This window comes from Primulina huaijiensis, chromosome 3, assembly GCF_012295235.1.
Source record: "Primulina huaijiensis isolate GDHJ02 chromosome 3, ASM1229523v2, whole genome shotgun sequence".
Lineage (NCBI taxonomy): Eukaryota > Viridiplantae > Streptophyta > Magnoliopsida > Lamiales > Gesneriaceae > Primulina > Primulina huaijiensis.
In genome coordinates this window covers 24,527,115-24,550,329 of record NC_133308.1, presented here as the reverse complement: position 1 = coordinate 24,550,329, position 23,215 = coordinate 24,527,115, and the positions used below count along the sequence as shown (strand labels likewise).

The 23,215-nt window shown below is 37.8% G+C and overlaps 2 protein-coding genes across 3 annotated transcripts; both read right to left on the bottom strand.

The window, feature by feature from the left end:
- Positions 1-8,776: 8,776 nt before the first annotated feature.
- On the bottom strand, positions 8,777-9,333 carry LOC140972606 (uncharacterized). Its single transcript, XM_073435001.1, has 2 exons — positions 9,208-9,333; positions 8,777-9,118 (listed from the first exon to the last, which is right to left on the bottom strand). Exons 1-2 carry the CDS (start codon positions 9,331-9,333, stop codon positions 8,777-8,779), a joined length of 468 nt encoding a protein of 155 aa, XP_073291102.1.
- Positions 9,334-20,507: 11,174 nt separating this feature from the next.
- LOC140973968 (uncharacterized) lies at positions 20,508-23,215 on the bottom strand. Of its 2 annotated transcripts, XM_073437140.1 has the most exons (6): positions 23,002-23,162; positions 22,617-22,651; positions 22,147-22,400; positions 21,849-22,060; positions 21,489-21,753; positions 20,508-20,905 (listed from the first exon to the last, which is right to left on the bottom strand). In XM_073437140.1, the coding sequence occupies exons 1-6, from the start codon at positions 23,046-23,048 to the stop codon at positions 20,603-20,605; spliced, it is 1,116 nt and encodes a 371-aa protein (XP_073293241.1). In that variant the 5' UTR covers positions 23,049-23,162; the 3' UTR covers positions 20,508-20,602. The 2 variants fall into 2 exon arrangements, with proteins under 2 accessions (XP_073293241.1, XP_073293242.1); XM_073437141.1 differs by lacking the exon at positions 22,617-22,651 and having other exon boundaries at positions 23,002-23,215.

The following is a 23,215-nucleotide window of genomic DNA, read 5'->3' as shown; positions in this document are numbered from 1 at the left end:
GTTAAGGCCGGTTGTCCAATCAACGGAAATGGGAGTCAATGACCTAATGGAGGTACTGAGCCCAAAGCTGGATCTAATGTCTTCTGTTCCTGGATCAAATGCTTGGGAGGCAGCCTCTACATCTGCATTTCCATTCTCAGGGAGCTCAAAGCAATCAAGTGAATCCTTGCCATCAGGACCAATCCCTCTGCCTTCGAGTCTCAAACGGTGTGTGTCTGATCCCACACCTTCACCTCCCAAAACCTTTTCTCGCTCCTTGAGGAAGAAACTGACATACTTAAGATTAAGATATGAACGGATTTCACTGATATACGATGGATTTACTAAATGAGTCATTCACTGAATTCCAGTAAACCTTCGTTCAGTACTCTTATCGCATTGTGTACTAAGTTTGATTTCTCATTCACTTTTTATTAACCATTCACAACAGCTATTGGTCATTTATATTCATTTTAAACTCTTCATCTTCTCGGATTTGCTTTACTTTTGAAAATGACTACAGACTTACTGACATGTACTATGCCAGTCATAGTTTGGCTGTAGATACACTATTTCACAGGTGTATTTTAATTTTATTGGGAAGAAATGAATATTCAAGCTGGATTTTATGTCCTTTATAATCCATCCTCTATTTGATCAATGGAAATTGAAATATTTGTATATGAATATCAATTATAGAATGTTTTGACATAAAATAAAGCCAATGTGTACATTAAAAACAACGTAAAATGAGTAAAATAGATACTTTGGTGTCATTCTTTGTTGAAGAACTCCAATTATGTTTTAGTTTTAATAAATATACCGAAGATGAGATGCGAACACAATAGCTACATATATAATCAAAGCAAGATTGAATGCGAAGTAGAATCACTTACATGGATCGATTGTTGTGGTAATGCCAATCTTCTTAGGGTTGCATTGCACAAAACTCTTGTATAATTGGTTAAGGGCATAGGATTGTGGGCATGAATTGTGTTGGGTTCAAAACATGAGCCACCTTTGAATTGCTCCACAATGTATCACCCCACAAGCGTAGTCTAAAAATCCTTGCATCTTGTCGTTCGAAGCATATCTTCAGTAGTCGATAGCTAACTAGTTTTTATATATATATATATATATATATGTAACAAAAAATCAACTTCAGAAGACTATATATATACTTCAACTAGCCATTAGTTGTGCCTTTTAGCTAGCTTAAAATGTTCAACTTTTTTGAAATATATTTATTTTGCCAAGTTTATATTCAGTCCAGTCTTATGTTATCCCATGCATGCATAATGAAGTTGACATACCTTTTGGCGACTGGTGAATCCGGAAGGTGGAGTACGGGCGGTGAATACAAGTCAAATATAGCAAATAATGAGAATCAGGGATTATCAAAGGAAGACAATGAAAACAGTTGAGCAATAATATTGACTCAATCACACCGGTGTGTTTTAGAATCCATTGCTCTTATGCAAGATCCAACAACCCCGATTCATTTGGGCCCGTGGTTGAATGCCAGGTTTGAATTTTCGGCTTTCGTGATGGTCCAAGTGTTAGTTTCACGAAATACAGAAATGACATACAATTTTAGCTTGAATATTCATTTCTTCCCAATGAAAAGAGTGTACAAGATAGAATCTTTAGCATTCGGTACTTGATGATATTGTATCCATTGAAGCTTTTGAGCAATGAACCGTTGCACTGTGACTAGATGGATGCCATCTTCATCGCCGTAAATCTTAGCTTGAATTTTGTCTCATTTTGTAGTGAAAGATGACATAGATTTTTAAGCGCCGTAAATCTTAGTGATGGAAGAACTTGTGTCACGCCCCGAGACCGGGGTTAGTCGACACCGGCGTTGTTTCAAAATCACACAATTTGTAAACAACAAGCCTCGTAGTAATCAAAATAACCAGTCTATTTCATAATTAAGTAATCGTCTTTACAATGCGATTAAAACGAAATGCGGAAGCGAAATACATGATGATAAAATTAACAGACGGATTAAATTCGACTGGTCTCGAATTGGATTCGCTTCATCACCATCCCCNACTTGTTCATCGAAAGGCCTAATATTTGAAATTTGAACATATAGATTAACTTTGGGAACGACTATTATGTTAATATATCAAAAGTATAGGTGAAGATAACACTACGACTTGATCTTTTAAGCCGTATTCACAGTATCATAAGCATAATGTTTTGATTGATTTGTGGTGCCATGTACACAAAATCGGGCAGAAATTATTGCCTCTGATTTCCTTGGGCATTTTCTTTGTCTGATTTCCGACAATGCATGTACAAACCGTGCCGATGTTAGAATATTGGTATTACCTTTACACTATATTCAATTATCTCCGCATAGCCAAATTGAAATTGGCATTTGCTAGCATCGGCACGGTTTGCATACATGTAGACATACACGCTTAGGACATGCATTGTCGGAAATCGGACAAAGAAAATTCCCAAGGTTCCGCAGACACTTGTACACCGTATACAATTGAATTTTACCCCAAATTAATTAAATTCCACGCAATTACAATAATGAATTCCGGGTTACTCCTACCACGAAAATCAATCAAAACAAAATGTTCAATGTATTGAAGAAAGGTCTCATAGCTAGGTTATCGAGAATAGTTGGTCAAGTCCAAAAACGGCACCGGACATTGTTGTTTCCACCATGCGTGATCCAAGAGCCGATGGAGATCATCAGTGCGGCCGGCCCGGCCATGATTACTAGTAATGAATTAAACCATCTACTCATGAATCTTTGAAATGCAAGATATTCGTTCTTCGGTTGCTCGATCAGTTTGGAAGATTATTTTGAAGCCGGTGTTGGGACGCCATTTATTTATGTATATGCATGGTTTTGATACTTATGGATCCATCGATGAATATGCATGGTTAGTTTTAATTCATACGCATCTTTCGTAAGACGATTAGCTAGCTAGCAAAAGCTATTGCAAATTCATGCTACATTAATTTTTATATTTTATCCAAATTCTTTGTCAAAATATAATACTTAATCTCTCAATTTTTCACGGAACACCTAAAATTATTTCAATTTTGATTTAACCAAAGATTTTACAAATAATATTTTATTTAAAATTACAATTTCATTACTAACTTAAGTTATAAAAGAAGAAGATATTTGATAAAGTATAAAAGAAAAATAAGAATTATACATTATTTGTTTTATCTATGTGTATGGATATTTGGAAGGAGTTTTAGTTAAAAAAATTGATTATCGAATCAGCAAATTTTAAAATGTAATTTAGATAAGTGTGGACGAACTTTATTAGTTAGGAAATGCCATAAAAAAAATAAATAAATAAACATGAGATTGATCATATCATATCAAGTAAACAAATGATGAATCGAAACTCACGGTGAATTTGAATAATAATAATAATAAAAATTTACCCCGATCCATTAACTATAATTGAGTGCTCAATTTGGGAAAATTTTGATTCTCTTTTTAACAAATTTTCCCCGGCGTATTCAAAAAGGAAAATCCAGGGGATTTGCAGATTATCTTTCCTTAGGTTCATGGATCCTTTAGAATCAAAGATTCCACCAGTATACGGTATCCTTAAAATGTTTCGTTTCTCAGAAAATAATTCTAAAACTGCTCTCTCTTTGTTCTTGTTTTTCTTGTTGCATCTTGAACAACGATATGGATTCACGTCGTTTCCACGAATTCTCTCAAGAATTGATTATACCGACCCCAAAATTCGAAATAAAATCAGTCCCTTCTGCACAGTTTCAAGTGATCTTCACTTTTTCTGGTACTCACCAATATTGTCGACGGATTTTACGCCGAAATTCGACGGAGTTAGAGTCGTTGGGGCAGCGTTGGTCATACTCACGCCCGAAAGAAATCCAGTTCAAACCCCAAAACACGGCGAGGTCCAAAGAAAAAATGTTCCGAACACTGCATCGAGGTCTAATAGGCTTTCGTCTATCGATTTCGGCCCGAAGCAAGTTGGCCGAGTTTGCGGTCCACGAGGCTTGGAATATTCTCGTCTCCTCCATGTCTCAATCCGACAACCAGTTGTATCTCGACATCGATTTTAACCTGGTCCACCAACGCATTCGTTACGACGATCATGTGATCGAAGAGTTACTACTGGGGAGTGATGACCCGGCCATGATCCCTAGTAGCGAAGCATCTATCGAATCTTTGAAAAGCATGATTGTCGATTCTTATTTGGATGAAAGCGGTACGAGATGCTCGATCTGTTTAGATGATTTTGAAGGCCGTTGCGAGGGTGTTTGCATGCCGTGCTGCCATATATTTCATGGCGATTGCATCAAGAGATGGCTGAGGACTAGTCACTATTGCCCCCTCTGCCGTTTTCAGATGCCAACCAGTTAACTATATCATGCTTACGAATTTTTGCTATGTATATTTCAAAGCTACGATTCATGCACGCATAGGTTCTTTAAATGTCTTTCAAGTTATTGATTATGATTAACGAATCATTTAGTTATTTTTAGAATTTATCGAGAATGTGATACCTCTTGTCCCATATCTTAAGAATTAAATATTTAAAATGAGTTTATAATGAGTTACAATGGACTTCTATAGCAACTTGAGTTAATCATTTTCATAAAGCGAGGACGAATACGAAGTAGTTGCAATAGAGGCACAGCCGCGCATGGCCAGACTCATAACGTGACAGAGAAGATTTTTTTTAGGGATGTCAATGGGTCCGGGTTTTACCCAGACCCGCAATGGACCCGCCCCATCTGGGGCGGATTTGGGCATACTAAATGGGTCATGGGGCGGGTCTCGGATCTAATTTTTGAGACCCGTCTGGGTATGGGGCGGGTCATGGGTCCTATAATACCCGCCCCATACCCACCCCATATATGTGAATATAAATTGGTGTGCTCGCGAAGATGGTTGTGAGGTGAGGTGGAAGGTAAATAAATCACATTTTTATTTTGCTATTTTACTTTCATTTTAATTTTGTTACTGTACTTTCTCTCTTTAAATTACATTTTTAGGGTTTTAAATTACAGTTTTATTTTTTCAATGTACTTTCTCTCTTTAATTTTGTAAGTAATTCTTCAAGTAATTTACCAACTTGTCCTACCATTCTTGATAAAGAGGAAGATGATCCTGAAGAATGTGTCTGAAAGATTGCTTACTCGCTGATTTTACATTGATCTGTTTAAGTTATGTTATAAGTTATTTTTGGGGATGTCAAGACTTTTTTTTGAGAGCTTGTAACTCTTTTTCTATGTAATTCATTATGTCGTGAAAATACTTTGTTTGTTATTATTAAGTGTGGTCGAAGACATGAATTAGTTTTCTATTGTTTTGTATTTAGAGGCTTGTTTGTTTCATAATTCAGTCATGTGATAAGAAGATTACTGTTTTCATTTAAAAAAAATTCGGGTCTCACGGGTCTCGTGGGTCTACCCGGCCCCATTTCGTATTCGGGGTGGGGTGGGTCCGAAGAATATTTAATCGGGGTGGGGCGGGTAATGGGTCAAAGTTTTCTTCATGGGGCGGGTCTTGGGTTTAACCATACCCGCCCCATTGACATCTCTAATTTTTTCTCCCCGTTAAAATGACCAAGATAGTTACTGTAAAGATATATGTGAGGGCGCGTTGGCCATTATATGTATTTTAGCATTTTGATGAAAAGTTAATATTGAATGTTGATTGATTATGTGTTAATCCCTACAAGTTATCCTTGAGTTCCGAGTGTTATAGAAAATTACTTTTTATCTTTCAGTTTTCCCAGTGGAGGAAAAACAGTAATAAAACTAAAGGAATTTTTTAAATGAGATATATTTTTTTTAAAAAAAAAAAACTAGAAAATATATTATTTTTCATTTTAAAATATTTTAAGCCTCGTAAAAATAAAAAAAAACATTATGTATGCAACACTTGTGAAGCGTCTGCTAATCGTTTTGCTTTAAAAATACTAGAAATTTTTTTCCAAACCTCACTCATTCGGTCGAAACCATATACTATTATATAAAATACTTTTGAACTACTTTAAAAATAAACAACCAACTATTATTTGAAAATCAAGGAAATAGTTTAAAAATAAAACCAAACCTAAAAATAAATAATTTGAAAAGTATAGTCCATACTATCACCTCTCAAAAACATCTCCAAGCATAAATAAAAAGTCGTAAAATCTTTTAACATAAGTCATTAATCATAAGTGCGGAAAATGGAAGCGCTGGTCCTCGGGTTATGTGCACCTTCAGCCCAGCAAGGTCAACCATCAAGACCTCCATCAATCTTACCTGCATCAATCACACATAGTGAGTCTAAAGACTCAACACATCATAATCTTTATAACAATAATACATATACAGTTCACAAGCAACAGTGAAAATACCTTTACTTAAAATATCATTTCATAATCATGCATAACTTAACCTCAACATTTTTTTTCCTTTTTATCCTTTTCATAACATATAACCTTTTATCATGAACATAAACATTTCATTTTCCTTTTTATTGAATTCAGATCGTTAATCGTGATTTTTCTTTTCCTCAAAAGTCGATGGATCCATCTACATGTAACCACAGTACTGGACGACGGGGACATCAGTGACACTCTCACCCGTCAACTGAGCCTTGACCTATCCTCATCGAATGAAAATACGATCGTCGGGCTCCCTCTGGAGCCTTATCCCATAAATGGACTCCGTCTGAGGCCTTTTCCCTCACGATATCCCCATTCATATCCTCATATCCTCAATAGTCACAATTACTTCACCGCCTCCAATATTTCACATTTTCATCACTTTATAAAAATCATGCATTTAATATCCTTTTATTTTAAAAACAAGCATGCAACATATCTTTTAACTTTATCGTTTCATCCAAAAATTCCATAAATAATCATAACATTCCATAAATATTTAAAACTTATAATTTAACGTATAAAAATTCATAAACATTTGAAATAATCATATTAGCATATAAAACATCATTCAAGGCACTGCCATTACGTTTACTAATTTTTAGATGTAAAATTATTGTTTTACCCCTGGACGTAAATTTTTGCGTTTTTGACATTTTCTTAATTCTATTGGCTCTAACATGTCCCAAATAATTATTTAATCTTACATGAATTTTCTCGTATTTTTATTTAGCTTAAATCGATGGCTTTTAATTTATTATTTAAATATAGCATATTACTGCGTTTTAATCCCGAATTAAACCAAACCTTAATATAAAATTCTCAAATTAAAAACTTAGACTTTTAATAATTATTTTGATTAAACCATATACTCATGAATCTTTGAAATGCAATGATGATATCTGGGTGAATTGAGTTAGCAAGGTCGGAACAATCCACCGGATCTGATAATAGTTTTTTTTTAAGGAAAATGAGCAAGGAAGATATCTGTGATGAAGGTATATTTCTGTAATATGGCTTCAACTCTGACCTGCAGACAATGAAATGAACTCGTGAATGGGCGCCGGAGGAGTGTCCGGCGTAACCATTCCGATACTTAAGTCAGCAGGTGAAGAAGAGTAAAATGACTGTATATGTGGTGATATATGTGAGTGTTTGAAAGTTCAAAATTCAAGAATCCGTAAATGAGATGTATACCTGCTATTCATATGAGGAAATCCCATGATTACATTGTTTTCAGTGCTCACCTGATAAGTATGGTAAGATGGCTGCGCATATCCTGCTTCTGATGACTTCTCTGACGCGCCAAATCCATGTAGTTCTGACAGTAATGATTGCCAAGCATAAGGTAGCCCATACTAATACATTCGAGTGTGGTGCGTTTCTCGAGGTAGCCCGAGTAGAAAGTTCTCGGGAGCTTGCATGATAGCCCGAGCTCTTATTGCCTGAGGAGAAAATATCATGGGCATCTCCCTGCCCGACTGCTGAAGAAAGCACTCTGCATATTGACTCTGATTTGGGCTATCCATTCAGTTTCTCGGGTCATCTATGACCCGGGATCTTATGGGGGTATCACCACCAATCTCTTAAATAGTGGGGCTAGAGTCTTACTCGCTGTCCCGATCAGTCATGCCTAGTCTTAGAAATAATCTCAATCAATGCTTGTGAATAATAAATCACAAAAATTTCTAAGTGTTGTAAATTAGACGAGAATGTCGACAAGTGGACATGATGTTGAACCTTGAACAGAATAAAAATCCATGTACTTAGTGGATGATCGAGGTGTAGAAACCCTAAGTCAGAGTACAGAGCCCTGGATATTTTCAATAACCAGAGTGCAGAACCCTGGGCCGGGGATCATGTCCCGGGACTTGAGAATGGTCGAGGTGCAGAGCCCCGAGCTAGGGTGTAGAGCCTTGGGCTTATTAATAACCAAGGTTCGGAGCCTTGGGCCGGGGATCATGTCCCGAGACTTGGGAATGGTCGAGGTGTGGGGCCCCGAGATAGGGTGTAGAACCCTGGGCTTATTAATAACCAAGGTACGGAGCCTTAGGTCGGGGATCATGTCCCGAGACTTGAGAATGGTTGAGGTGCGGAGCCCCGAGCCAGGGTGTAGAGCCCTGGGCTTATTAATAACCAAGGTACAGAGGCTTGGGCCGGTGATCATGTCTTGGGACTTGTAGATTAACTGGGGCTTTGTACCTCCTGGGTTTAGATATAACATTCACATTCATACACTTTCTGATAAGAACAGAACTATTATTATACCTTCAAAAAAATAATTACATCTTTCAAGCATAATATATTTTTTAAATGAAATACATTCCAGGGTCGCTTGAGAGAGAGTCCTTGAGCATCCTCTAGATAAAAAGCTCCCGAGCTAACCTTACAAGTTATTTTAAAAGGTCATTCCCACCGAGCTTCCAATTTTCCAACATCTCCGGCTGGATTGACTTTGTCATCACCAAATCTCCTGTCTGAAAGTCTCGGATTCGGACTTGCTTGTTATATGATTTTATAACTCGACATCGGTAAGCTTCCATTTGAATCAGAGCATGCTCTCTCTTCTCTTCCACTAAATCCAACTCCATTGCCCGGCTTTGATCATTATCCTCCAGGTAAGATTCTACCCATGCAGAAGATTGTTCGATTTCAACCGGAAGAACTGCTTCAGAACCATATACCAGATTAAAAGGAGTCTCTTGAGTAGGTGCTCGTGGAGTAGTTCTGTATGCCTAGAGAATACTACGCAATTCCTCAACCTGTCTTTTCTTTTGCCCTGCAGCCTAGTTTTCAAGCCATGCACAATAATTCTATTTACAACCTCTGTTTGACCATTGGCTTGAGGATAAACAACAGAAGTGAAAGATTGAGTGATCTTCATTTCTTGGCACCAAGCCTTGATCTCTTTTCCCTGAAACTGCCTCCCATTGTCTGAGATTAGTCTCATGGGGACTCCAAATTGGCACACAATATTCTTCCACAGAAACTTCAAAATTTTCTGCTCAGTAATCTTTGCTAGGGGCTCGGCTTCTACCCACTTAGAAAATAATCAACATCCACCAAAAGAAATTTATTCTGATCTCGGGCAACTGGAAAAGGGCCAACAATGTCCATGCCCCATTGATCAAAGGGGCAAGATGCTCAGATAGGCTTCATGAGAGTGGCCGGGCTGTGTTGAAAATCGAATGATGTTGACAACCTTCACAAGCCCGGACCGCTCGAGCAGAATCTTGGATAATAGTGGGGCACCAAAATCCGGCAAGCATGACTTTCCGAGCTAATGCTATTCCTCCGAGATGCTCTCCACAACACCCTTCATGAATCTCTCAGAGGACATAATCCGCCTCTCCCATAAATAAGCACCTTAACAAAGGTCCTTGAAATGATCTCCTGTACAAGATATTATTTAATAAAATAAACTTGGGGGCTTGTCTCTTGATCTTCTGAGCTTGAGCTTTATTTTCAGGTAATTCATTGCTTACAATGAATTTGATCAGGGGTGTCATCCACGAATCCTCTGGTGCTGGTAATGTCTCTTCTTCAATGGAGAGGATTAGACGGGTGACATGCAATACTTCTCGAGTATTGACTTCTGATAAAGAGGCGGTCATTTTAGTTAAAACATCTGCTTCCCCATTCTCATCTCGGAGTATTTGCTCAATACTCCAATCCACAAAAACTTCTGCTTGGGCTTTAATGAGCTTGATATATTAAAGCATCCTGTCATCTTTAGCTTCATAAGTGCTTTTTATCTGCCGAGTCAGAGTGTCTTGCCCTGAAACTCGGGATTGACACCGACGTTATTTAACAATCACACAATCGAAACAACAAGTCTTTGTAGCACATTATAAACCGAAACCAGTTTATAATTCATAATTTCAACGAATGAACATTGTCTTTACAACCAAAATCACTAAACGACAGAAATAAATACGAAAACGTCTTACAAAGTTTTAATCAATAAATTCGAAATATAAACTACTACTGGTCTCGTGAATCACCAGCCTCAAAACTGTTCAGACTCTTCATCCTCAACCTGTTCTTCGGACTTATCTGGGAGGAGAGAGTAAGGAGGATGAATATTTTGGGAAATACTTAGCAAGTGGGGGATATCGAACACGACATAAAAATTTTACAACATTTTCGAAAATAACATATAAATACAGCATGCTTTTCATAATCGTAACATCATATCCGTATCATAACAACACGGCGATTTTTCACCTTTAACGGTTTACTGACGTCAGTCCCTAAGTTTTAATCATCTAAGGGGGCGAGGCCATAAAACGGTTATATCCCATCGTGAAGGGCCATATGTTGGAATTCCACCTTTTTTCAGGGAATCCTCACAGTGTCAGCACATAAACGTATCAAAATTTCATAAAAAAAACGTATAGATGGGAGGCGGTGCTCGAACGAATTTTTAAAACCCAAAAACCGAAAATTTCATATGCCAAAAAGCCGAAATTTAAATTTTAAAAGCAAGCCCACTTACTGTATTTTGAATGCTATGAAACGCGGAGTGCACGGCTTGGGTTGGATTGCTTCTTTGTTCCTCGATCGAGCATCGCTTTGGCTTCGATTCTAGCCTAAACTCGGGACGGGTTTGGAGCAGAATTTCGGCTAGGGAATGCTGCTTTCGAGACTTTCAGCAAGGGGAATTTCGAAAATCTAGAGTAGGGAATGAGTAGGAATGATGGAGTATTTATAGGTGGATGATATGAGGCTCAACAAGGTAATCAAATCATGCCCATAATTTGCCTCCAAATCACACGGTTGACTCCCCATATTTTTATTTCAAGCAAAGCTTATTTGGCTACTAACTTGTGGGATTTAACCTTGATTCTTTCTCTTTTTTCTTGGCTCGAAATCATGATGCTAGTCCAAGGGATTTTGAGCCAAATTTGATGATATAGTTTCCAATCATACTAGTATCTATCCATCACAAAAATTAGGCAACTAATTTAGGGGGATTTCGAAATTTCTTGTCATATCCATTCTTAATTCCTTTTATTTTTGTATGATACTCAATCTTTGTAAATATTCTCCCCCAACTTTCGAAATCTGCATGCTTATACATAATATTATTGGCTTGATATTGCATATCCAAGAGTATATCTACATTTCTCATTCGAAATATTTACACCATAATTATTAAAAAGAAGTCCTAAAATTGAGCTGCATGAGTAGGTCTTCACACAGAGTACAAAATGATCAGGCAAGCTCCAAGTTCTCGGGCAGCTCGAATGCCAGCCAGAACAGCCTCAAATTCTGCTTCATTATTAGTCACCCGGGAGTCAATTCTCAGTGCAAATTTTATATTTTCTCCCGGGGGAGCTATTATCACTACTCCCACTACACATCCAGAAAGGCTAGACGTCCCGTCCACAAATACTCTCCATACCTCCTCTTCATCCGGCTGAACCATCTCGGATAAGAAATCTGACAAGGCCTGGGCTTTGATGGCAACCCGGGGCCTGTACTCAATATCATATTCTCCCAGCTCCACTTTCCACTTGATCATCCTCCCGGATACTTCTGAATGAGTCATAATCCTCCTGAGATGACTATTACTAAGTATAATGATTTGATGCGACAAAAAATAAGGTCGCAATTTCTGGGCAGTCATGACCAAAACCAGAGTAACCCGAAAGGCATGAAAACATAGCAGAATGTGCCTCCAGAGGTAATGAAGCTGGCCTTATCTTTATCACTCTTGGCCAGAGGAATTTGATGATACCCTTGGTAAGCATCCATGAAACTAAGTAGGTCATATTCAGAGGTGGAATCCACCAACTGATCAATTTTGTGCATGGGATAATGTTTTTAGGGCAAGCCTTGTTGAGATCCCTGAAATCAACACACATACTCCACTTCCCGGTGACTTTTGGTACCAGCACCACATTCGAGAGCTAGGTAGAAAATTGTATTTCCCTAATGTGACCGGATTTTAGCAAATCTATAACATGTACATCAATTACTTTGTCTTTCTCGGGACAAAATTGTCTATTCTTCTGCTTCAAAGGTTGAGACCCCGGGAGGATGTTCAAATGATGCTCAACTATCAGGGGTGAGATCCCTATCAATTCCTGCTGGGACTAAGAAAAAACATTAAGATTAGTTTTCAAACAATTTATCAAACTGACCCGGGTGTGTAAGTCAAGGTCCCGAGCCGCCCGGATCTTCTTGCCTGGCCCGATCTCCACCACCTCTTGATCCTCTTTTGCCACAAACTGGACTTCTCCCTTCTCAAATACCCTCTCCATCTCCTCACCACCCTTGATTTTCTTCCCTTCCTTCCTTGCCCTCTCCTGGTCCACCCAGACCGCTTCTACATAACGCGTCTGAGAAGAAGGTTGATCTCCCCGGACTTCACCCACTTGGCTTCCCACCGGGAACTTAATCTTTTAGTGGTAGATGGATGCTACGGCCCTCAGTTCGTTCATAGCCGGCCGCCCCAAGATGATATTATATGATGACGGGGCATCCACAACAGTGAAAGTGGTCATAACAGTCTTCTTCAACTTCCTGGTACCCATAGTTATGGGTAGGACAATCTCCCCTTCTGGATAGACAGCATGGCCAGAAAAGCCAAAAAGTGATGTGTCCACTGTCTCCAACTGATATCCCTGCAAATCCATTTGTATGGGGGCCTCTTTGAAAATAACATTCACTGAACTGCCCGAGTCAACGAAAACCGTCATAATGTCACAATTTGCTACCCTGGCTTGAATTACCAGGACATCATTGTGGGGAAGATTAACACCCTTAAGATCCTCTGGGCCAAAACTAATAACTGCTTCACTCTCTCTCACTCCTTCCACCTCCATCAAATCTCTCCTGCTCCTCGACTTCCGAGCCCGATAGGAATCACCGTCAGTAGATTCTCCAGATATCATTTTTATCACCCCCAAGACAGGGGGCAAGGACTTCTTCCTCTTGAGATCTGGCTCTCTTCTCCCCCTCGGGGCACTCCTAGAATCCTCACTGGCACTGGGCTCTGGCTGCCGGGCTGCCCAAGGTGGCAAGCTCGAACTCTTGATTGGTGTATTATGTCCCTAGACAGAGGGCGAGACATAATATTTTTTCAATGTTAGGCAGTCTATTGTGATAGCACACCTTGTGAAGAGTGCAAAATCTCTTCTTATCGGGCCTGGTAAATTGTTGAGAGGGAGGCAAGTCCCTACTGCACTCTTGGACCTCCCGGTCCGGGCAATCTTCAGAGTCACGTGATGAGAAAAATGCCCCGGGTTACCCCTTCTCTACACCCTCTCCTAGGGCTTAGATACCCGGTCTCCGCTCTCTCTCCTCACCAACTCCCTCTTCTGCGCCTCCTCCATATTAATATATTTTTCTTCCCAGGCCAACAAATCTACAAAGTCCTCGGGCGTCTTATTCGTTAGTGAACGAAAAAATTCACCCCCTCAGCCCCTGGGTGAATGCAGTGGTCTTGGTCTCGGGGGCACAAGAAAGGACATCCAAGGCAACTCTGTTAAATCTTCGAATATAAGCCCTCAGAATCTCTTTCGGGCTTTGTTTCACTTCAAAAAGACTAAATACAGTCTTTTTGTACTTCTTGGTACTGCTAAAATAGTGTAAAAACACATTATGGAAATCCTCAAAAGAATGTATACTTTGAGGGACCAATTCCTCAAACCATCTCTGGGCTGAATCAATCAGAGTGGTTAAGAACACTTTGCACCTGATCCTATCAGCATAGCACTGCAACATGGCCATATTCTCGAACCTGATCAAATATTCCTCCGGGTCAGCACTGCCATCATAGTCTTTGATTTTGGCAGAATTAAAATTTCCGGGAAGAGGTTACCAGACAATAGCATCAACAAACGGGCATCCTTTGACAATTACCCGAGAATGACTCCGACCCTCCATCTGCTCCTCCAAAACTCTCATCTTTTGCCTCAATTCTTGCATCTTGAACTAACCATCTCTTCGAGGGTCTTGTTAAAAGATCATCAATTCCTAATGAAATGGACGTAGCAGTAGCTTGTTGAAAACCCAGAGTCTTTACTTGATCCAGGATGTGTGATGTATATGCCATTTCGAAGTGATATTAATCTACTAATAAGTCGTTTCATGGCAGTTCTGTTTATCACTTTATTGTGAAATACCAGATTGGCCCGTTTTGCCATAAGTATGCCCTAATTTAAATTAAATATCTAAGTTAACAACTAAATTATTCTAATTTATTATATATGTAGCGAATTCTATTATATAAAATGTATACTGGGATGTTTCTTAAACTCATCCGCCACAGTCGAGGACTTGGAACCGGCACTAGATTCCCTTTCTTCCATCTTTGCTTCTTCTTCCTCTACCTCTTCCTCTCTTTCCTGCTCTCTTCTCGGCTGCGTAGCATGATGAGAAGGATCTATCTGGGCTACAGCTTTTTCCACCGCACCGGATATAATCCAAGCCAACTCCTATGGGGACAAAGTAATGACAGGTGGAGGTCCGATAGGTGGCAGACCACCCTGTCCAGAGACAATTGCATCATCTCCTAGAGCCCAGGAAGTATCTTGATTGATTTTTCTGGTAGGAGCCATATCAACTTCTTGAGCTCAATTTCCCACAGACCGCGTTAATGATGATATCCGGGTGAATTGGGTGAGCAGGGTCGGGAAAATCCACCGGATCTGATAAAAGTTTTGTTTAAGGAAAATGAGCAAGGAAGATATATGTGATGAAGGTATATCTCTGTGATATGGCTTCAACTATGACATGCAGACAATGAAATGAGCTTGTGAATAGGCGCCGGAGGAGTGTCCGGCGTAGCCACTCCGATGCTTAAGTCAGCAGGTGAAGAAGAGTAAAATGACTGTATATGTGGTGATATACGTGAGTGTTTGAAAGTTCAAAATTCCAGAATCTGTGAATGAGATTTATACTTGCTATTTATAGAAGGAAATCCCATGATTAACTTGTTTGCAGTGCCCACCTGCTAAGTATGATAAGATGACTAGGGATGGCAATGGACCGGGGCAGGGGCAGGGGCGGGTTTGCCATTCCCATCCCCATCCCCGAATTCTATCCCCACCCCCATACCCGCCCCTATCCCTTCTTTTTCGGGTTAGGGAATCCCCAAACCCGAAACTTCGGGGATCAACATCCCATCCCCGTTTCAAAAATATTAATATGGTAAGACGATGACGGATTCAGAGATTTTCTCAAACCAAAACTTATTAATCTATTATTATTAGAGATAATATTAATATTAATATCAATATTAATAATAATAATAATATTAATGTTTTAAAAAATATTATTATTATTATATTATTAATACTAATAATACTATTATTTTATTATTGATATTATTTTCAGGGCGGGTTCGGGGATTTCGGGGATGTGGATAGTAATCTTATACCCGCACCGAACTACATCGGGGATATAAAAAAATCCCCGAACCCGAACCCAAACCCGAAAAAATCAGGGATCCTCATCCCCGTTTCGGGTTTTCCCCGAGGGGCCCCAAACCCGTGGGGAAAGTTTCCATCCCTAAAGATGACTGCCCATACCCTGCTTTTGATGACTTCTCTGACACGCCAAATCCATGTAGTTCTGATAGTAATGACTGCCAAGCATAAGGTAGCTCATACTAATATACTCGAGTGTGGTGCACTTCTCGAGATAGCCCGGGTAGAAAGTTCCCGGGAGCTTGCATGAGAGCCCGAGCTCTTGATTGCCCGGGAAAAAAATATACCGGGCATCTTCTTGCCTAGCTGCTGAAGAAAGCACTCTGCATATTGACTCTGATTCGGGCTATCCATTTAGTTTCCCGGATCATGGATGACCTGGGCTCTTATGGGGTATCATGCAAGATTAATATTCGTTCTTCGATTGCTCGATAGCGTTCTTCGGTTGCTCGATCGGTTTGGACGATCATTTTGAAGCCGGTGTTGGTACGCCATTTATTTATGTACATGCATAGTTTTGATACATAAGATGAATATGCATGGTTGGTTCTAATCCATATGCATCTTTCGTAAGACGAGTAGCTAGCTAGCAAAAACTGTTGCAAATTCATGCTACATTTATTTCTATATTTTATCCAAATTCTTTATCAAAATATAATACTTTATCTCTCAATCTTCCACAAAACACCTAAACTTATTTCAATTTTGATTTAACCAAAGATTTTACAAATAATATTTTATTTAAAATTACAGTTTCATTACTAACTTTAGTTATCAAAACAAGAAGAAGAAGATATTTAATAAAGTATAAAAAAAATTAAGAATTACACATTATTTGTTTTATCTATGTGTATGGATATTTAGAAGGAGTTTTAGTTAAAAAAAATGATTATCGAAACATCAAATTTTAAAATGTTATTTAGATAAGTGTGGATGAACTTTATTATTTAGGAAATGCCATAAAAAAAATAAATAAACATGAGATTCATCATATCAAGTAAACACATGAGGACGCTGAGTCCCGAAAAAGGGGGGTTAAGGCCTTTAGGCTAAATCTCGCATCGCTAAACCACAAGAGAGATGTTGAGCATTTAAATGAGCGTGTAGCAACCATTTGTGACTCGTTTTAAAGCCGTGAGGTCTCGGACCAAAGCGAACAATATTGCAAGTGGGCTGGACCGTGACATCTGGTATCAGAGCGACTTCGCGTGGGTTTGGGATGGTGGGGCGAACCTCAGCGAGGACGCTGAGTCCCGAAAAGGGAGGGTGAAGGCCCTTAGACGAAATCCCATATCGCTAAACCACGGGAGAGATGCTGGGCATTTAAATGAGTTTGTAACAACCCTTTGTGACTCGTTTTAAAGCCGTGAGACCTCGGGCCAAACCGGACAATATCGCAAGTAGACTGGGCCGTGAAATTTGGTATCAAGCGACTCTGCGTGGGTTTGGGATCGTGGGGCAAACCTCAGCGATGACGTTGAGTCCCGAAAGGGGGGGTGAAGGTTCTTAGGCGAAATCTCACATCTCTAAACCACGAGAGAGATGCTAAGCATTTAAATGAGCGTGTAACAATCTTTTGTGACGCGTTTTAAATCTGTGAGGTCTCGGGCCAAAGCGGATAATATCGCAAGTGGGCTGGGCCGTGACATTTGGTATCAAGCGACTCCGCGTGGGTTTGGGATAGTGAGGTAAACCTCAGCTATGACGCTGAGTCCCGAAAACGCGGGATGAAGGCCCTTAGGCGAAATCCCACATCGTTAAACCACCTGAGAGATGCTGGGCATTTAAATGAGCGTGTCGCAACCCTTTGTGACGCGTTTTAAAGTCGTGAGGCCTTTAGCCAAAGCGGACAATATCGCAAGTGGGCTGGGCCATGACATTTGGTATCAAGCGACTCCGCGTGGGTTTGGGATAGTGGGGTAAACCTCAGCGATGACGCTCCTTAGGCGAAATCCCACATCGCTAAACAACGGGAGAGATATTGGGTATTTAAATGAGCGTGTATCAACCTTTTGTGACGCGTTTTAAAGTCGTGAGGCCTCGGGCCAAAGCGGACAATATCGCAAGTGGGCTGGGCCATGACATTTGGTATCAAGCGACTCCGCGTGGGTTTGGGATAGTGGGGTAAACCTCAGCGATGACGCTGAGTCTCGAAAGGGGGGGTGAAGGTTCTTAGGCGAAATATCACATTGCTAAACTACGGGAGAGATGCTGGGCATTTAAATGAGCGTGTAGCAACCTTTTGTGACGTGTTTTAAAGCCGTGAGACCTCGGGCCAAAGCTGACAATATCGCAAGTGGGATGGCTGGGCCGTCACACAACCCGACCCATTAAAAATATTACTTTATATGCCAAAATTATTATTTTCTTTTGAAAATATAGACCGGATCGACACATCTCACAGATATAAATCAATGAAACTATCTTATAAGACATCTGCACTTTCAAAAATAACTATCTTTTTATTATTCTTTTTTCAAAGAAGAATAACTATTTATTTTATCTCCTTGGTAATATAATTAAAATATTTAAAAATGGGTTGTTTTAGGAAATAAAAAAAATTAAAAGAATAAAATTATACAATGAGAATATAATTATAATTTTAAATAAGATTTTATCAAATTAATTGTAAGTTAGTTATCCCCTACTTTAATTATATAATAACTACTCTTGCACTTTTTTTATGATAATTAAATTTTTTTTTCAAAAATTACATGAAAAATTAAATATTCAAAGGCTGAAATTAAGATTAAAAAAAATATTTAGCAGATAAAATATGATAATTATTTTTAAATAACAAATAAGTTAGTTACTCTATACTCTTTAATATTATATATATAAATATATAATTTTAATTTTCATTTAGGTTTGACAAAATTAATTGAAAATTATTTAATATAGACGGCATATTTTTAATTAGGAGTATGTTTGATTAGATAAGTAAACAAAAAAAGCATTTTTAAAAATTATTTTCTTAAAAAATAAAATGTTTGGTTTCAAAAACAGTTTTAAAAAAATACTTATTTAAATACTTTTTTTTTTTTAAAGCGAGCACTTTTTGGGATTGCTTCCAAAAAGTTATTTTGAGCTTTTCCTTAAAAACAAAACTGGTTTTTTCGCTTTTGCTTCTATTTTTATTTTTAAAAATTCTTAAAAAATATTTTTTTAATATTTATCCAAACGCCAAAACCGCTATTGTTTTTTTTATTTTATTTTAATAAGATAACTTTAAAAAGCTAGAATTATTTAAATGTTTTTTAAAACTACAATTTTGTATTCAAACTCACTCTATAATGTAAAATAATAACTAGACGCCTCTCGTACTTATGCGCGTTTGTATGTAAATTTTTTTGAATACATAATTTTTTTGTTAATTAATTTTAATGTTTTTTTAGGACTGACATGATGAATTAAATATTCAAAATTTTAAATTAATATAAAAATTCAAAAAATAAATAAAATATGATAAACAATAATAGATAAAGCGATGAGATATTTTCGGAGACAAGTTTGAGAAGAGGTTAAAAGAAAATGAGGATTCAATGGTATTTCTGTAAAATTAATTAAGGCTTCATCAAATTTACTGAAAAATTGTTGGTAAAGGGGTTGATTTTTTTAATAAATACTAGCACCCCTTACACGTGATACATGTATGTTGGATATTGGATAGAACAATCGAAACACAGTGTTTGAGATTTTGTGCGTTTAAAAATATTTGAATTACACCGTTATCACCAACTATAGTTTTTGATAAAACGACAAGCGCTCAGTTTTACAATTGATATCAGAGTCAAAGGTCACGTGTTTGATTCTTATCGATTGCAATGAGTGCAATTATTGAGAGGGAGATTGTTGCGTGCAAAAATTGTCCATGTTGAGTTGAGCAATCGAAACGTAGCGCCTGAGCTGCTATGTGGTCCAAAAAATTTGAATTACTCTGTTATCACCAACTATAGTTTTTGATAAAGCGACAATCGCTCAATCCTACCGCGCATATATGTAAAAAAAATAAAATTTGAATATATAATTTTTTTATCTTAATTAAATTTTGCTTTATTTTCAGGAATGACACGATGAATTAATTAAATATTAAAAATTTAGATGAATTTAAAATTTTTAAAAAATAGATAAAATATGATTAATAAAAATAAATAAGTGATGAGATATATTGGAGACAAGTTTGATTGGTTAAAAAAAATGAAGATTTGAGGGTATTTCTGAAAAATTAATATTTTAATCTTGAAATTTAAATTCAATTTATTTATAAAATTGATTGTGGATCTCGCCAATTAGTATTGACTGGGATGGCTTATATGGTAGCCTTTTGTATCATATTTCCGATTTATCAGAGAATCGTTCTTATTTATATACGTAGGGATAGCGATTATCAACGTAAACTAAATTTCAATATCATTATAATTTTTATTGGATCAATATATGATATTGGTATGATCAATATTTGATTATATTTAATCACGATTTATTTTCATTAATTGTTCAAGACAATGAAAACAGTTGAGCAATATTAACTCAATCACACCTGTGTTTGAATGTCGATCACGCCATTAGGCCATTGCTCTTACGCAAGATCCAACGACCCCGATGCATTTGGGTCCGTGGATGAATGCTGGGTTTGAATTTTCGGCTTTCGTGATGGTCCAAGTGTTTGTTTTCCAGAATGGAATTACAAAATATAATTTATTCATGCACAAATATGTCGATATCCATCGACGAAATACAGGATCAGTCAAAAAAGACATACAATTTTAGCTTGAACATTCATTTCTTCCCAATCAAAAGTGTGTTCAAGATAGAATCTTTAACATTAGCATCAGCAAGTGCGATCAGATGCCCAGCATTCGGTACTTCATGATATTGTATCCATTGAAGCTTTTGAGCAATGAACCGTTGCAGTGTCACTGGAACGATGCCATCTTCAACGCCATGCCACAAATGTACAACAGAACCTTCTGTGTGGATAAAAGGATTTTCGAGTTCCATAGGATCGAAATCCCACTTCCCGAATCCAACAATCATGTCGTGGTGAAGGGACTCGTATTTTCCTTGTTGTGTTGCATAGCCCTATTGATAGATTAAGTATTATGACCAAATATGATAAAAAAAAACACTATTTGAGCATAGAATCAACAGCAAAGCCTTCAAAGGTTAAGCATAATTGGAAATCAAGAAAATGCCAAGGTTGGTTTCTTCCTTTCCATGAAATGAAACATGAAAGGCGATTTTATAGAAAATATTGAGCCTAGACTTTCGACTGTGTGACAATTTTGTCTCATTTTATATTGAAAGATGACATAGATTTTTAAGGGCCATAAATCTTAGTGATGGAAGAACTTGTTCATCAAAAGGCCTAACATTTGAAATTTGAACATATATATAAACTTTGGGAGTGAGTGCTATGTAGCATTGAATAAAAGTCGCTACTTTATCAAAAGCTATAGTTAGAAATAACACTGCAACTTGATATTTTAAGCCGTATGCGCAGTATCCTAAGCATAATGTTTCGACTGATTTGTGGTGCCATGTACACAACCATAGAAGATGGTAGAGACAATTTTTCTCCCCAACACTACCAATTATGGCAATCTAACTGTTGGTTGTGTCCTACCTTGGAATAGGATAAAACAGAAATATAGTAAATATTCACCGGATTTGTAAGACGTGTCCCAGCCAACTCCTGAAGAACTTTCAGATCTGGAGCAGTAAAATTAGGCATCCCATTTGCAACACTGGAGGAAGGAAACCATTGCTGAGTATCCCACCAGTAAAGGAGCCACGGTGCATGGTGGGCTACTCGTAATGCCCATTGATCTCGACATGATTGTTGATTGTATGCTTCTGTAGATAAATTTGTAGGAAAACTCGGCCACCAATAGTTGACAACTGGGGCAATCAAAGTGGCACCGGCCAGTCTGTTTTCATATGAGAGAAGTGAACAAACTTTCCAAAACCAATGACAGAATACAGAAAAAAGAAAAGGGTGCCTTAATAAATAGCTAAGATTAACCTATGAGGAATGTACTTCAGGCATCCCCAAACCACTTGCCCTCCCATGGAAAATCCAACAACAAAAAATTTGGGCCCAAGTCCCAATTGATCCCCGAGTTCTTCTATGTCTAAAGCTGTACTTTTCATGGTTCGTTTTGGATCAGGATCACTCTGACCATAACCTGGCCTATCAAAAGACACAAAGTATATCCCAAGTGTTTCAGCCAATTCCTGAAAATGCAAAAATAAGGTGTTCATTTGGAACGCTGCGTTTTTTAAAGAAAATGTCAGAATTCAACAGCCGTCCATGTTAATACCGATTTAGTAAGAAAATCCTCATATCTACTTGAAAGAAAGCCATGAACCAAGATGATTTTGGATCTAGCTCTATCTTTGGGTACTCCATGCTCTTTATAAGCCAAGTGTCTCCCATCTCTAAGCTTAATTCGAGGGGCGGTAACGGGTGGACCATGAAGAGAGCCACAAATGAGCGGAGGGGGAGGGTAGAAGACGTTGTACGACCATGCTAGAAGCCCAATTAATAAAACAACTATAACTTTCCAAGACATTGCTGAAAACACACAAGAGAATATATAAGATCTCTTACAAGAAAACAAGATATCAAAGGACTCTATTACATTAATGTGTACGGAAAACAAGGGATTTCATCACCAACAGTCTTGGTAATAAATCTTTGTCATTTCAATGCCTAAAATGGTTAAGATAAGCATTCTTTAATCTTTATAACCTGGAACTTTTATTTCCAATAAGAACACATTATACATACCCATACGTGACTTTTTTTTCCCCAACAGGATTACTCTGAAAAATGCCAGGATTCAATAAAAATAATTAGATATACATAATCAATGAAGTTCACCAAAATCTGCAGATCCTAAACAATTCCTCAGATATATAAGCTAATTTCAAAAATTTTCCAGAGTCCGTTAAGAACCAAGATTCTAAAACTTAACCAAGATTCTAAAACTAAAATGTAACTTCAAAAAGTGAATACGAGCAGAAACAGATAAATTATTTCCAAGAATCGGTTTTTGCAAGATTTGAACTTCACAACTCATGATCTAAGAAAACTTGTCAGATTGCAGTTAACATTTCAAGATACAACATCAAAACAGTTGAGGCGAAGCCAAACCCATAACAGCAAAAAGCACCTGAAAATTACGAGAATGGAGAAAAATCTTTGAGGGCTACTAGCCATATATTTTCAAACCAACAAATAGGATCTTCATGTTAGTTCACCCACTCCATTGCGTGAGATTAATGCTATCATTTTGCTACTTCAAATTTTCTCGGTTTATCATCAAGTATGATAATATATATTATCTTGAAAATTGTCCAGTGATTTGGACACCCTTTGAAAAAGAA